The sequence below is a fragment of the Notamacropus eugenii genome, chromosome 6, assembly GCF_028372415.1.
Source record: "Notamacropus eugenii isolate mMacEug1 chromosome 6, mMacEug1.pri_v2, whole genome shotgun sequence".
Lineage (NCBI taxonomy): Eukaryota > Metazoa > Chordata > Mammalia > Diprotodontia > Macropodidae > Notamacropus > Notamacropus eugenii.
In genome coordinates, this window is record NC_092877.1 from 94,082,528 (window position 1) to 94,098,855 (window position 16,328).

Consider the following 16,328-nt stretch of genomic DNA (forward strand, 5'->3'; position numbering starts at 1 on the left):
GCTCTTCCGCCTCTTCCCCCCTCCCCCCCGAATACCCCCCCGCCCCAGGTCTGGAGAAGACGAGGATTTTCGGTTAAGCGGCTTTGGGGATAGGGAAAAGGGGAAAAAAATCCTCGGAGCGGAAAAACGTGACCTCTCGGGATCCATCCAACGGCTGGGCCGCGGGAGGGGAGGGAGGGGCGGGAAGGAGCTGAGCGGCCCGCCCGGGGGGGAGGGGCGGAGCGAGCGGGCCGCCCGGGGGGAGGGGCGGGGGCGGGGCGCAGGGGCCGCGGCCCCTCCCACCCCCGCCCCGGCAGCCCGGCGCGGCCTCGTGCGGGGCTGCGCTTCCCCGGGCGGACGCAGAGCGGCGCTGTGTCCCCGCGCAGCGCGCGCTCGCTCCTTCTCTCCCTCCCTCCCTCGCTCGCTCGCGCCTCTGCTCTCGCCTCTGGCCCCAGCGCGGCTACTCCGGGGGAAGTCGGCGGCGGCGGAGGCGGAGGAGAAGGCGGCGGCGGCGGCCCGGGCTACCCTCTCTCCCGCCCACCTGACCGGCTGGAGTCGCGGGCGCTCGATGCGGCGTCCTCCCGCCTGAGGACCAGGTAAAGGCGGCCGCTCGGCGTCGGAGGGTCGCGAGGAGAGCGGGGCAGCCGGGGAAGGCGGCGAACACCCGCTCTGGGCCTCGTCCTTGCCCCGGAGCGGGGGCGGGCGGGGTGGGCGGCGGTCTGGGCCGCCGCCGGGGTGAGGGGAGGGTCCCGGCTTCCCCCCACCCGGAAGCCTCGTGGATTTCCCCGAGGTGGGGTCGGCTCCGCCCCCACGCCGCGTCCCCCGACCTGGGCCCCCCAGCCCGGGGTCCCGCGTCCCCCCCTGCGCTCGGAGGCGGCCCCCGCGGCGGGGGCGGGGGGCTTTTCTCGGTCGGACTCCTCGCTGTCGGGTCTCGATCCACCCTCGCCAGCGTCCCGGGAAACCCTCCTCCTCTCCCCCTCCCTCGCGGTGGTTTTGGCATCGGGGCATGTCCCCCAGTTCTCTCTCAAACTTTGTTCTCCAGCAGCACATGCCTTTTTTCATTCCCGCCCCCCGCCCGGGCACCCCGGCCGGCTAGGACGCGTGTCGCCCCTTTACCGTGTACTGTATCGTTTGTTTGTGATGTTTGCCCTGGGCTTGCAGCTTTCCTTCTGAAAACACCCTACCCAGAACCGAAGCAGAAATCCGGAGAATAAGCCGTAGGGGGTGGTAGGCTTGGCTCGGTCCGGCTGGGGTTCGAAGGGCCCTGGTATTGGGGCGCCGGGACGGATTGCATCACCCTGGGCCGGCCGTGCCTCATTGCGGGCATTATTCATTCTTGATATGGGACTGGCATGTTTATTTGCTACTCTGTATCCTTGAGCCAATCAAAAACCTGAGTGGCATGGAGACTACTCTGCCAGGAAGGGGGGTGTGTGTGATGGGGAGCAGGAGCAAACTGCCGTCCTCCACAGTTCCTTCCCTCCTCCTTTTTCCTCCCCTGACGGTTTTTCTAAGATTTCTTTTTTTTTTATCTTTTTGTTTTGAATTATTGTCTGCATAGGTTTTCTTTACCCAGTTACCCCCTATGTGGCCAGGGCTTAGTGGCTCTAGAGCTGGCCCTGGAGCCAGAGAGACCTAGATTCTAGTCCTGTTCCTGTCCCTTCTGGTGGGGTGACTCTGGGCCAGAGACTTCATTTCTGTGCCCCAGGCTCAGTGACTAAGTTAAAGGGAGGTGGGGCCCGGGGTGAGTTGTGGTCTGGTCTAAGTTTTATCCTCGTCGTAAGAAAGGTCCTGCTCTTGACCCTCAACCCAAACTAGACTCTGCCATCCACAAACTTTTGGTGGAACTTTAAAAGAAATGGCAACGTATCTTTTTTTTACGTTGGAAAATGTGGCTCACTTTGGTGTCCTTCAAATGAGTTCAAGAATGTCAGGCTTTGTTCTTTAGAGCTGTGGGAAAGATGTTTTTGTTTCTGGTCAGTAAAGGAACAGTTTCCTGGAAAGCCATTCAACTGTCCTATTTAGTTACCAGCTGTCCAAGATACATACATCCAGTATGTACACAGTGATGGACAGGCTCTGTAGATTGTCCGTAGATCTGCACGTCCTCAAGGCAGATGTTTTCTTCATCCACTTTTTGCTGTGTGTGAATGGTCTGGTCAGATTCTTTTGCATGAGTCCAGATATCTGCCAGCAGAGTCTGCCGTGTTGAGTTTGATGCAGCTAGCATGAAATCATCCATGAACAGAAACATCTGGAGCACCTCTGCAGGAAATTCTCTTCAATTTAATAATATATCCTTCCTGATTGATGGAATTTGTACTCTTGTGGATTGCCTCCATCATAGTAGTGAACATCTTTGGGGGGGAGCATTTGATCCTCTGTTAATATGCCTTGCCTGATTTTTAAGATCTCAAAGGGTTGTAGAATGAGATTATTTCTGCTTTATCTTTCAAAGAATCTTGAATGGTTTTAATGTATAAATGGAAGACACTTTGTTGGAAGAAAGCTAGGTTTTGTTCTTTTGAAATTTTTCTTTTTGGAATTGTATCACCAAGGCAGTATTTGTAGTGACTATGATTATGCTGGTGTGGTTCTCAATTGCAAAGTATAACAGACTCTTCATATAAAAGGCAGAAAAAAACATTATTCAGACACCAGAAAGCCAAATCCCAAAACCAGAAAGTAAAATCAGTCGTAGTAGCCAAGAAGTCAGTGCACATTATCACCAAAGAGGGCAAAGCCATTCCTAAGCTTTCCCACAAACACTCAGCTGTCAGCTTGCCTGTGTGCTTCCCAGCTCTGACTAGCCTGATCCACTTCTTCCCAGCTCTGTTCATTCACCCTTTCAGCAAGCTCCTCCCACCACATGTGACTTGGGCTTCTATATGTTTTAAGCTGGTTACAAATGAATAGGAAAGATTTTCCTATTTAAATTACCATTACAGTAATCCACAAACAGGCACACAATTTTATATTCTTTGCATTTTTCAATTGTGTGATGGTAATTAATCAACAAATATTTGTTAAAGGCTCTGTGTATCCTTAATAAATACTTGTATGTTAAGTGTTGAGGATACAAGTACATAGGATAAAATCATCCAGTCACGATGAACTTCCATTCAAATGGAGGAAACAAGTTTATATAAACATATACAGCATAAATATAAAGCTAATAAATAGGTAAATAAATAGTGATACAAGGCACTATGAAAGGGAAGATACTGGCAGTTGAAGTTAGGAAAGGCTTTGCTTGGAAGATGGTTCCTGAGCTTCATGTTTAAAGGAAGAGACTAGGTTTGGAGGGAAGGAGAGAGTACATTTCAGCCATTGAGAATGGCCAGTGCCAAGACAAAGAGATGGGAGATGAAGTGTTGTGACTGATGAAGAGAAGCCAATTTGACCCGATTACTGAGTTATAGGAGGGAAGTGTGGCTGGAAAGGTGGGTTGGGGCCAGATTGTATAGGATAGGAAGCCAGTGGAGTGGATTGAATAGGGGAGTGATGAGGTCAGACCTAAGCTTAAGGAAAACCACTTTGGCAGCATTTTGTAAAATGGAATGGAATGGTGAGAGACTTGGGGCTGGGAGATCAGTTAGGAGGCACTAATCTAGATTGTAGTTGGTGAAGGCTTGTGATAAAAGAGTGATATTTGAGAGATGTGAAGGTTGATTGGCAAGATTTGGCAGTTTAGGTATGTGAGGTGAAGGTGAAGGAGAAGTCTAAGATAAGGCAGAAGTTTGCGGGTTTATGGGAAAAAATGAATTCATTTTTAGACATGTTGAGTTTAAGATGTCCTGAGACACTCCTTCTGGGTATGTAGAGCATATAGATGATAGATGGAGAGAGAGAGAGAAAGAGCAGAGAGGTCCCAGGACAGAACCAGATGTAGTCTGCTGTGGCTTGGCAAAACCTACTTGTTCCCTAATAATATGTTCTTTGAGGAAGTCCTCAATGGGTTTGTGATGCATGTGTAAACAGCTCATTAACATTTAATATGAACTTAGAAACTTGGCGCATAGGTAAGTGATTGTTGATCCCCCCCCTGCTTTCCTGATCTTCAGATATTCTATAGTCCTTAAGTAATTCCTTAAATATGATTCTGCAAACCCCACAAATCTCATCTATTTACCCTTGGTTTAATCTGCTTTTCCAGTCTTTATTTTGATTAGTTAGTTGTTAAGTAGATCTCATTTCTTATTCACTGAACACATAAATTTTGAGTATGATCCACGTGTGGTATTCTTTTGTGTTATGATAAGAACAGTTAGACAAATCTTTGCACATTGCTTCCATTTTTCTTTTGTTGTCATTCCATTTTCATTGTTACCCTTGGCATGATTTTATTTAGTTGGGTCACTTGACAAGCTTTTTTAAAAGCTTTTCACTGCTTTCTGTTTTATTAGGTGACATTGGTTATAATTTTCCATTATCCTTTATGACTGAATTTACCTTCCGAACCAAAGATTCTTAACTTTATTTTTCCATTTGTCGTGGATCCCTTTGAAGATCTAGTGAATCATATGGTTCCTTTTCACAGTGTATTTAAATGTACAAAGTAAAATATGTAAGATTAGAAAGCAAACCAAAATCTAGTGACAATAAACATGTAATTTTTTTCTTTTCCAAGTTCATGGACCTTTTGAAATCTACCCATGGACCCCAGCGTTCTAAGTAGTGTTGCTTTTGGGTGCCATCTCAAAAATTGTCTTGGCAAATAAGCCAAATGTTTGAGTATGTGGTATTCTTGGTTCTTCTGAGCAATGGAGAATATAGATCTTTGTTTTTAGAGAGAAGTTTGGACTCATTAAAGGTATGACTGATAAAGGAATTTCTTTTGCTCTCATGGCAATTGATTTACATGGGTTAGTTCAATATGAAGTTATAATTCATGTTAATGTCTTTTCTGTTGTCTTGACCCATTTTTCATTGGCAGTAACCTATTTGAATAGGTCAAAATTGACTTGTTTTAATTGCATACTATATATTTTTCATTATTCTTTTAGCTTTGTAATTTGATCTTTGCTCTAATAAATCTATAGTCTATATATATTGGCAGCTGATTCAGGAACAACTTCTATATTAGTAATCAGTGTTTTCCTGTCTGTTAAAATGTAATCAAATTTATTTTTTGTGGTATTATTTGATATTCACTATATTTAGTACCTACTTTTCTTAAAGTATTCATGATTGAGAGGTATGAGGCTTTTGTAGAGTCTAAATGTCATTGGCCTCCCTTCTGACCCATGTTTCCTAATAATTTCTCATTGCCCTCATCTAGATCTCTCTTCATGTTGAACATGTTGAGTGCTGAAATGTATATTGATTTAATTTGGAGAGGCGTTTGGGGTCTTATTTCTTTTTTTTACATAAGATGCAATTATTGTCCAAGGAGAGTACCTGTGAGCCCTCCTTCTATTTAGAAGGCAAACTTTTTGTGCCACAATACAAGATGACCAGTTATTGGTTTTGGGCATATGATAAAACTAATACTGTGGACTTGTGAGCCATTCTTCTATTTAGCTTTAATTTCTTTGGTCATTTTGGTTCCCTTTCTAGTGAGAATGGTAAGATTAATGTGCCTGAATTACTCCAACAGTATGTGTAAGTTTTAGTCATTGTGTAAGTGGATCATCTGTCATTGGATATCTAGTCATTGACTCAATCCGAACAGCTAATATTTACAGATTATCTAAAAACAAGTCAATTCTTTGTACCTTCTGTGCCCTTTTCTGCTGCTCTGCCTTTACTACACTGAAATGGAAAGGATGATGGAGGGTCATTTTGTATTTTTCTTACATTTTCCTTGGTTGCCATGAACAAAGACTCCATCACCAAATGTCCTTTTCAGGGTGCCAGAACTTTTCAGAGCATAAGCTCCGTTGACCTAGCCGGTGAGAGTGCCACAATGTGATCTCCGTACCAAGATACAAACAACCCACAGAAGAGTAGGACTTTTTGAAGGATTAGATAGAAGTTTAAGAGACTAAGTCATAAACCGTAGTGTTAAAGAAGCTGGACCCTTTCTTAACAGAGATTACCAGGAAATCTAATTAATGATTACAGAGTTGCCTGGTAAAGATGGAATCAGATAGAATCAAAGAATTGTATTTTTTTTGAACATTTTTTCACATATTTCCTAAGGAAAAAGATGCTTCCAATGCATTTGCTTTACAGAAAAAACCACAAGCAGGGAACATAAAACTTCATTTAATAGATACAAATAATCAATATACATCAATGTCACATTATGGCCAGAAGCCAAAATGAGGGGAACAATAACATGGCCAGTTGCTGATTCAGTCACGGATGGTTTTCTAAAAGTTTACTTGTATAATTTGTATTAGATAACCTCTCATCTCATGGAGCTTCTACTTTGGAAAGATTTTTCTATACTGCTATCAGTTCTGTAGCCTGTTGTTTGTCTTTTTAAATTCTTCATTGATAGCTCTGATTTTTTTATGTAATTTCAGCCATAACATATATTCTTTTTAAAAACTTAATTTCTTCTTTGAATCATTCGGAAGTTACTAATGTCTAATCATCTCTTGGAAGTCCATAGGGATTCTCTTTTTTTACTGGAGAATTTGGTTCATTTTCCTTCATAACATAATATTTGTTCATGGTGTTCTGATTTCTTTTTGCTTTTTTACTGATTCTTCTACCTTTATGAGTCTCTGTTGCTTTATCTGCTTATGAGCCGAGTTTTTATTCAGACTTTTAAACTTTTCTTCCTTGAATTCCTAGTTGGTTTTTTTCTGGTTTCACTCCTTTATCCACTGCTAGACAGATCTCCCCAGAGACTGGTTCTTCTCTCCCCCTCACCTTTTATGTTTGAGGGGAGGGGATGTAAGGGTCCAGCCTGGGTCACTGCCCAGAGTAAACTCTGGATGGTAGATGCTGTTTCAAAACAGATAATGAAATTAAACACAGAGTAAAATAATTGAGCAATTCAGTGTGAAGTGTTCATAGGTAGACTACACTCATGTAATAAATGTGACATTGCCTAGATTAATAGATAGGCTGTATTCATCTACCAAATTATTGCCTTATAGAATTAGATAAGTTTATAAAATATGTTGTTATAAGATACATTAGGGAGATCATGAAAAAAAATTGGAGTTAAGGAGAAGAAGTAGTAGTTATCGAATTTGGTATTAAAGGAAAGCAAAAGTAAATTTAGGATTGATTAGATAAATAAGGTGGCGAAGCAGATGAATACTGTAGCCTAGTGTTCAATAAACTCAGCATAAACCACTTGAGGTACTCTTTCTTTGAAGTGAGGTACTAGGAAGACTGGAAAGACTGGTGGCAAGTAACCTTTTTTTTTAAAATTTACTTCAATAAATTCCAAGGAAAAATCTAACTATAAAAGAGCCACAAAAAAATAGAAAAGGTGGTGAGAAAATTTGGAACGCAAAATCTTGTGGAAGTGAATGTTGAAAACTAAAAATAAATAAATAAAATTTAAAAAACCGTGAAGGTGTTGGTGGGGATACTAATGGGGCTAGGCAGTTATTGGGAAGTGATTGTATAAAACCAACAAAAAAATTTGTACATATTGTTTTTATCATGTTATTGGTGAAGCAAATTTCATAGATTTAATTGTATTAGAAGCCAGTTTTCAAAAAGGTATGAATTGAGTTCTGATAAGAGATAACTAATTTTTGCTTATATAAATACAGGGCATTTTCTGTAGAGAAATGGTTGAATTTAACTTAGCACCATTAGGCTCTAGCTCTTCTGCCTCTTCTGTCCTTGGTTCACTCCCTAAACAGGAAATGTTGTGGTTGCATAGCAGACTTACTGATTTAAGCTATGTCATATAAATCAGCTAGCTAAGTATCTGACCCCAAAACAAGGAATTACAAATTGTATAATGTTTCCATCATTTCAAGAATAACTCTTCCATAATAGCTTGTTCCCAGCTGGCACAAACATGTGCTTAATTTCCCTTACCTTTAAACCTCACTTGACCCTATCACTGCTGAAGTTATCCTGTATCTCCCCTCACTTCGACAAGCAAACTCTTAGAAATAACAGTGTACGTTTGTTGCCTGCACCTCCTCTTTTCTCACATCTCAGTCCCTTGCTTTCAGGCTTCTAAACTCATCACTCAACTGAAACTTGCTTCCCAAAAGTACCAGGGTTTTCTTAACTTCCAAATCCCTTGCTCCTTTCTTAGTCTCCATCCTTCTTGACTTCTTTAGCATTTGACATAGACCATTCTCTCCTCTTTGTTGCATTACTGTCTCCTGATTCTCTTAAATCTTTGTACACTTCTCAGGTTCCTCTGTTGGATCACTGTGACCCATCCATTAATTGTGGATGTATCATCCCATAGCTCTTGCCTGAGCCCTCCTCTCTCTGCAATCTCTGGGGACCTTATTTTCTCCCATGTGTTCAATTATCTTTGTGTAGGTGATTCCAGACCTATATGTCAGCCTTTGTCTCTTTTGAACTCTTTTCCAATATTAACAACTTAGTTTTAGATATATTGAATCTTTTTCAGTATAGAAGTTCATCTTGTAGCTTCCAAAGTTGTACTTGTCTGTCTGGGCTTCTTTCTGGACTTCCATTTATTCTCTTGCACTTTTAAAAAAGATGCCTTAAGGAAGACCGATCAGTTTCAAATCTACCTTCACTCTCTCTTTTGCATCCTTCTCCTTATCTTTACTTACACACCTATCACTCTAGTTCGTGGGGTCATCAATTCTTTTCTGGAGCATTTCCTAATTGGATTTCTTGCTGACCACTCACTATACTCCAATCCATCCTTTACACAGGCTGCCAAATGTCACATCTTCCTTGCTCAGTAAACTGCAATACTCCCTTTTACCTGTAGGGTCAACTACTATTTCCCCAGTTTGATATTTAAAGCCCTTAACCTTTCTAGATTTATTATGCATTACTCTCATTTACTCATTCTTCTATCTGGTGAAAATGGCCATCTTGCTGTTCCTCGTATAAAACATTCTGTCTTTTTCATTTTACACTATCTCCTTTGCCTGGAATGCCCTTCTTCATCACCTGCCTTTTGGAATCCCTAGCTTTCTTCACTGATTAGTTTAAGAGCCCCTTTCTATAGGAGGTCCTTTCCTGATCTCCTGTGTTTCCCCTTAGAAATTACCTTGTATTTACTTTGAATGTATGTTGTATATATTTATATGTATGTGTTGTTTCCCCTAAACACAACAGGAGCTCCTTGAAGGCAAAGACTATTATTTCATCTTTGTTGTTATACCTACAACTCTGCACCTAATATCAAGCCTGGCACATAGTAAGTGCTTAATAAATGCTTATTGGTTGATTGATAAATAAATATAAATATCCTCAAATAGATGATCATTTTTATAGTACTGCAGGTCATTTGCTCCCAAACTTATGTAAAGACTCACATTTAGGTCATCTAGGTCAATACAAGGTTCCCAAAGGAACCTCTCAAAAGTTACAATAGAGGGAATTGAAGACATGAGGTTACAGTATTTCTTGGGTCATGTTCATAGCCAGTGACTCCGTTCCAAATTCATTAATTCATCCATTCCCCTTTAACTTTTGGTATATGCAGAGGGTGGAGATTAAACCCATTCCATTACTATGTCTGATGTGCTAGAACTTTTTTATTTTTAAAATAAATATTTTTATTATTTTGTTTTTCCACTGCATTTCTCTCTTCCCTAACCCCTTTACCTTTTCCCATACATGACAATCAAGGGTGAATAGGGAAGAAAAAATATATTCAGAAAAAAACAACCAACATATTGAAAAAGTCTGTTACAATACAGACGGGCTCCCATTCTGCAAAGAAGTGGGTGAAGGTGTCTTTTCATATCTTTTTTTTAGGAGCCAAACAATGGCCATTATAATTTTTCTGTGTTCAGTTTTTATTGGTTTATTATATTCACTTACATTGTTGTCATTTTGCATATTTTTCCTCATCCTACTGACTTTGCATCCATTCCTTTAATTCTTTCCATGCTTTCCTGTATTCATCATAGTTTTTGTTTCTAGAACTTCTTAGCATGGTTTCATAATAATAAAATATTACTGTATATTTATGTGATTTTGGGGTATTATGTTCAGAATTCTAGGTATCTAGATAAAAGTGCTAGGTATAAGGGCAACATGTTTATCTCAGCTTTCTCTACCTATTCTCTTTTGTCTTTTGTCCTTTTTTTGCCTTCTCCCCCTTTTTAAAAAATAATTTCACATTGATGACCTTGCATGTGCATGTGTGGATAAACAATGTGAAACCTTGACATGATTGTCTTATTTAAGAAAATCTAATACAATAAAATCAGAACCTAAAATAAATTGGGGATGATATTGGAAGGAATTCACAGAATTCTTTTAGTAATAAGATGTGCTTAGCAAATCAAAAATGAGATTTGGTTTAAAAAGATTTTATTTATGTAACTTTTGGAATATGTATTTGAGTCTTTGTATACTTTTGTTCAGTGGTCATGAATTTATGAAATTCTGGTTTCTTGTTTTTTCATAGCAAGAATTGACACTATGCTTCGTAAAACAACCGACTTTGGTGATTTCAAGCCTCAACCTTGGTTTCAGCAGGGTGATATCAATTACATACAAAGGGTAAGTATTCTCTTGTTATTTATAGTTCACTGTGTAGACTTTTAGGCTTTTTTGTTTTAATTCTTTTTGATACACTTTAGTAATTCTGGTTTCTTATCAGAAAGAGAACTGAATATAACAGATCCTGTTATTGGAGTCTTTCATGTAATGTAACTTGTGATAATGTGAAATGTGCTGGCTTGGACAATCAGAATTCTCATTTAGTCTTGGTCCTCTTACTGACTGTGTCCATTAATTTTCTAACTTGGTCTTCCTTGTCTTAAAGAAATCAGTAAATATTTGTGGAATATCTACTTTGTGCCAGGTGCTATTGGGATTATAAAGAAGACCTAAGTTATATCCTCAAGGAGTTTATATTAGATATAATAGAACTGTGAAAAGATAACAAAGTAGTAAATAAGTGCCAGATCAGCAATAAAGGTAATGAATGCCCTCTGTGTTTGAGGCAAAAAGAGAGATCATTTACAGCTGAGGTGGTCACCAAAGGGAAAAGGTTAGATTTGAACTGACCTTTGAATGTGAATAGCTATGGAAGAAAGTCTGCCTGGAACAAAACTTAAAGCCAGGCTGAAGGGAAAGCCACTCTTAACGAAGAGTGATAAGCTTGGTTGAGTTTAAAGACCCCTTTAAGCAAGTAGTCCTGGGGGGCTTCAATTGAAATGTATGGTCACCGAGGGGGAGAGGGCTTCACATTGTCTACATTTGTTACAATACCTGTGCAGATGCTCCCTCACTTAACTCCCTCAGTTAAGAAGGCAAATAGGTGTGTGGAGATAGAGAGGTCACTAGGGATGCTTGGGGGAAACCAGCCAATGTAAGTAATTATACCTTCTAGGGGCCATGTCACTCAATCAGATCTATGGACTATGTAGTTTTAGATTGAGGTGGCAATGTTACGACTACAAAGGTGCTTTCACAGCTCTCCCACTTTATACAGGAAAAATCTCATCTCTGATGATCTGTTAACCTTCTATTACAGATCTTAGATTTTTGAGCATTATACGTAGTTGATGGGACATAGGAAAGAGAAGGAATTGGAGACAGGATCTAACTCAATTTAAGCCTCTAATTTCCTCTGCTTCCAAAGCCAGTGCTTCTTCCACTGTTCTTTTAATATAATGGGCTAACACAGTATTTGACTGAGTCTTTTTAGAGCCTTTAGAATTCTTTAAAAAAAATTGTAACTTAAGGTTAGATATTTGATAATCTTAAAACGTTTTTGGAGGCCCTGCTCACTTTTAGTCAATTGAAGGAACAAATTCCCTATTATTCAGCAGAAATGTGATTCTATTTTCATTACTAAAGAAAATGTAGAAAAGCAAAAAGTTGCAAACATTTTCTTGAAACTGAAGCCTTCAGTTTAGCAGACCTTGAAGACTATGTGTGAATAAAAAATTAGTACAGAACAAAGAGCACCAGCATGAAGTTCTTATTGGAAAAACCTCAATATATTTTAAAGAAGTTTCTTCCGCATAAGTTGGGTTAGGGTTTTCTTGAAAAAACAAAAAGTTTTCTTCCTTGGTCAGCAGCAGTTAAGAAACTGTATGGCCTGTCCTTTCTTCTTCCTGTTGTGATTCTTTTGAGGAGAGAAGTGCTGGGAAAAACCAGAGTATAGATGCCACGCAAGGCTTTCTAATTACTTTTGTACCTAGGATACTTTCTAATTTGGAGTGACATATAGGAAAGATTGCAGGATATTAAATAAATAACTTGAGTTTGAAGCTGGTTCTCCCACTTAATATCTTTGGGGTAGGTAGGCTCTAACATTAGCCAGGTTACAGCTCAGATCTCAGTCTTCAGAGAAGATTGTTATATTTTCAGAGTAAGCACTACAAATCAAGGCTTGGCTTATTATTTTGTTGATGGTCTGGACTTAAGGTGATGGGGAGAATATTAATAATGCAGATTATATTTAAATATTTACCAGAAAACTAGATTAGGACTAGATACCCTTGAAGGTTCTTTCTAGTTCTGAATGTATGATTTTTGGCTTTAAAAAAATTATTGCAAATTTTGATGTAAAATATTGAGTTACAGATAGTTGGAAGTGGACAGTTAAATAGGTAAACATTCATAGCAAGTGAAAACTCAGTTATTGATAATTATGTTTAATTTGTGAGTTTGTGGCAAACATTATTTGTTGCACTTTCTAGGCAGCTATTTTAGTGAAACACAATTCATACCTAAAACTAAAGAATTAAATGAAGCATGAATTTTTTTCTTTTTGTTTTTTGCTTTTCCTCCTTTTCTAATTTTGAAGGAATTGTTTTCTTCAGTGAGCTTTTGGACCTCCTTTTCCATTTGGCCAATTCTGCTTTTTAAGGCATTCTCCTCCTTGGCCTTTTGGACCTCTTTTGCCATTTGGGTTAGTCTATTTTTTAAGGTTATTTTAAATATTTTGTGTGTGTGTCTCCTTTACCAAGCTGTTGACTCATTTTTCATGATTTTCTTGCATCCTTCTCATTTCTCTTCCCAATTTTTGCTCTACTTCTCTTGATTTTCAAAATCTTTTTTGAGCTGTTCCATGGCCTGAGACCAATTCATATTTTTCTTGGAGGCTTTGGATGGAGGAGCTTTGACTTTGTTGTGTTCTGATTGTATGTTTTTATCTTCTTTGTCCCTAAAGTAAGATTCCATAGTCTGAGTTTTTTTTATGCTGTCTGCTCGTCTTGCCAACCAAATAATTGACTTTTTAGGACTCTGCTTCCAGTAGGGGTAGGGGTAGTTGTACTTGTCAAGCTTCAGGCTTTTGTATTAGCATCTTGATCCCCCACCCTCAGTTGTCCCAGAGCTTTCCAGTCTGGGTCTGGACTGTGCCCTTCCCTCATCCAGGTCTGACAGTTTTTTCATTGACCTTCTATGCTGTTTTTGGAATTTGTGGGTTGAGAAGTTTGGAAACTGCTACAGCTGCTAGTGATTCAGTCCCCTAAGGCCTGTTCTAGCTTTATCTGGGCTGGCAGGGTCCATACTGGATTGTACTCTGCTCCCAGCCCTGTGTGATATTGTTTAGAGTAATTTTTAAATAGGTATTTGGAGGGGTTTGGGGGTAGAGCTCAAGCAAGTCCCTGCTCTTACTCCACCATCTTGACTCTTCCCCTCCCCCCAAGTTGAGTTTCTTGAAAACTTTTTAGGATACTTGAGTAAACCTATCTTAGTCTATGTGCTAAAACTTAAAATTTTATTCTAAGAGGAAATTTTTAATAGGACAACCCAGGGGATGCAAACAGTCATTTTGGGGGAGAAAAAGAAATCTTGATGAGCCTTGAGTCTTTTAAAAATTTTTCTTTGTGGTTGCTGTCTTTAAAAAAACAAACCACTATCACTCCTGGAACCTTTCATAAACACACCACACACACACACCACACACACACACCCACACACACACCCACCCACACACCCACACACACACACACACACACACACACACACACACACACACACCTCTCTGTCATGAGACAAGAGGCATGCCTTAATTACCTTCAGTCCTGTGAGGTTGGGTATTGCTATTGGTTACTGCAGTCATCCGACTTCTGATATCTTTCAGTATTGTAGTCTGTGTAAATTGTTCTCCTGGTTTTACAGGTTTTCCTCTGTATTATTTTAATTAAAGTTTCTCAGAAAATCTTCATGTTTTTCATTGTGCATAGCACACCACTAATATTCCATTATATTCGTATACCCAGTTTGTTCATTGTTCCCATAATCAATGGAAACCTGTTTTCTTTCCAATTCTTTGCTGTAACAAAAAGTACTTGGATAAAAGTTTGTACATATAGGATTTTTCCTCCTTAAGATTTATTTGTTGCAGTGGTATCACTTTGTCATAGAATACAAAAACTATTTAGTGATTTTCCTAGGGGCAGCACCATTTTCACCATTGTTGTGTTTATCTTTCCACTGCCCATTTCAATTTTGTCTTTTGTCATCTTTCCAGGCCTCCTAATTATTTAAATTTGCATTTCTCTGTTAGCAATTTAGAGGTTTCTTTTTTGAACATTTATCTTTTGAAGAATATGCCTTAGTTCTTGGTTTAAAAGACATGGTAAATTTTTTTAACATTGTAAAAGTTAAATAAAAAAAACCTTGAAGTGCTTGGCATTTAAAAAATAAAGTTAGTTATCCAGTCTATGTAATTCTACCCTTTTTTCATTATGTCTTAGGCCTTGTTACTACTGGATTATGCAAGTTATTTGTCTCTGTTTCCTCTGAGATATGACTTAAATATCATTCAACTTGAATAAGAAAGGAACTGATTTTTAGAAAGCAGAATGCCAAGGAAAAGGAAAAATCTTGGTGGAAGTCCTGCTAGGAAGTCTCTGAATACAGAGGATGTTGCACCCAATATTGCTCATCGTGAGGAACTGACAACTCTTCCTACAGTACCACCTCAGCCAAGTGTTGACAAAGAGAAACTCTTAAACAGCTTGTCAGAAATGTTTTCTGACTTGGATCCTGATGTAGTTTATTTGATGCTTTCAGAATGTGATTTCAAAGGTGAGAGAAATTAACAATTTTGAATTATTTGCATTTTATTCTTATCTTGCTCTAATAGAACTAGTAATGAGTTTAGAAAAGTATGATCTGTTGACAGCACTCATAAAATTTCTGTATATCAGAATTATTTTCATAAGGAAATTAGATTTAATCTGAGAAATTGCTATTGGAAACATTCTCTATAAAACAAATATTTGGGAAGTCTGAGAAGAAAGAAACCTAGCTGACCTAATTTTTTAATGATGGATGAGCACATTTTTGCCTTGTGAAAAGTATTTCAAAGTGCAAAGTATAGTTTTTGTTTCCACTAGAAAGATGGAGTTAAGGAGAAAATAATTCTATAAGGGTTCATTTAACTTACTCAATTCAGGAAACTGTTGAGGTCTGGTGTATGCTGGGAGATCCTGAAATACTGACACTCCAGGTCCTGCTCGAATGAATTCAACACAAGCCTTCTTAAAGCCAAAGAAAAACAAAGCTTATTAAAGATTTGCCATACTGGGTTGACTCTTAAGGAGTCTAAGAATTTGTAATGCTTGTATTAACAAGTGGGCCAGATAGAATCTCAGCTAGACAGAGTCTGAGCTGGATTAAATCTGAGTGCCTTCATGGAGGTGAGATGGAACTTAAATGCAGAAAAGACCAAGGGAAGCATCCAGGTGTTGCCAGGTAGTCTAGGGTTCCAGGGATTGTCTTGATGGGGAGAGGTCAGCCTGGAATGTAGATTAAACACAGGGATGATTCTGATGGGAGTGACTGGCAGCCTAGGAAATAGAATTTTGATAGGATCAAGGTGGGGAGTACAACAGAGACTTGGGCACAGTGATAATGAAAAGCCCATGGGCCTCTGAAGACTGCCAGAACAAATGGGAAGATTCAAGGAGAATTCAAGGAGGTCCCCAGAGTCTGTTACCCCATCATTACTACTGAAGGAATAAGATAGAAGTGATAGTTTTTTTTCCTAGAAGTTATAATAGTTATGCTTCACTAATTAGAACTTTATGATAATTTAGTCTGGATTAGGTTTTAGCTTTGCAGAGTTGTAAATTAATAGTATAAATACATCACTTATTTATTGTGTGATGTAATATATAAAATATATAATAAACAATATAATATATAAATCAATATGAATTTGTAAATAGTGTAAAATTTTTTTTTGGAGGAACATGAAACTTTAGGTAACCTTAAATACTTAAAAAAACTTTAAAGTCAGTTTCTTAAAGTTATATGGGGCATTGAAATAACCATAATGAAAT

General features: G+C 39.1%; 1 protein-coding gene across 4 annotated transcripts in view; it reads left to right on the forward strand.

The window, feature by feature from the left end:
- The first annotated feature begins 438 nt into the window (after nt 1-438).
- N4BP2 (NEDD4 binding protein 2) overlaps nt 439-16,328 on the forward strand; it is a 64,570-nt gene continuing 48,680 nt past the window's right edge. For 3 of the 4 annotated variants that reach the window (XM_072620541.1, XM_072620544.1, XM_072620545.1), the window contains exons 1-4: nt 488-575; nt 9,178-9,259; nt 10,481-10,575; nt 14,736-15,069. In XM_072620541.1, coding sequence (XP_072476642.1) covers nt 14,844-15,069 — 226 coding nt within the window. In that variant the 5' untranslated portion in view covers nt 488-575; nt 9,178-9,259; nt 10,481-10,575; nt 14,736-14,843. Of the gene's footprint in view, nt 576-9,177; nt 9,260-10,480; nt 10,576-14,735; nt 15,070-16,328 lie in introns of all 4 variants that reach the window. The other variant, XM_072620543.1, reaches the window with a different exon arrangement.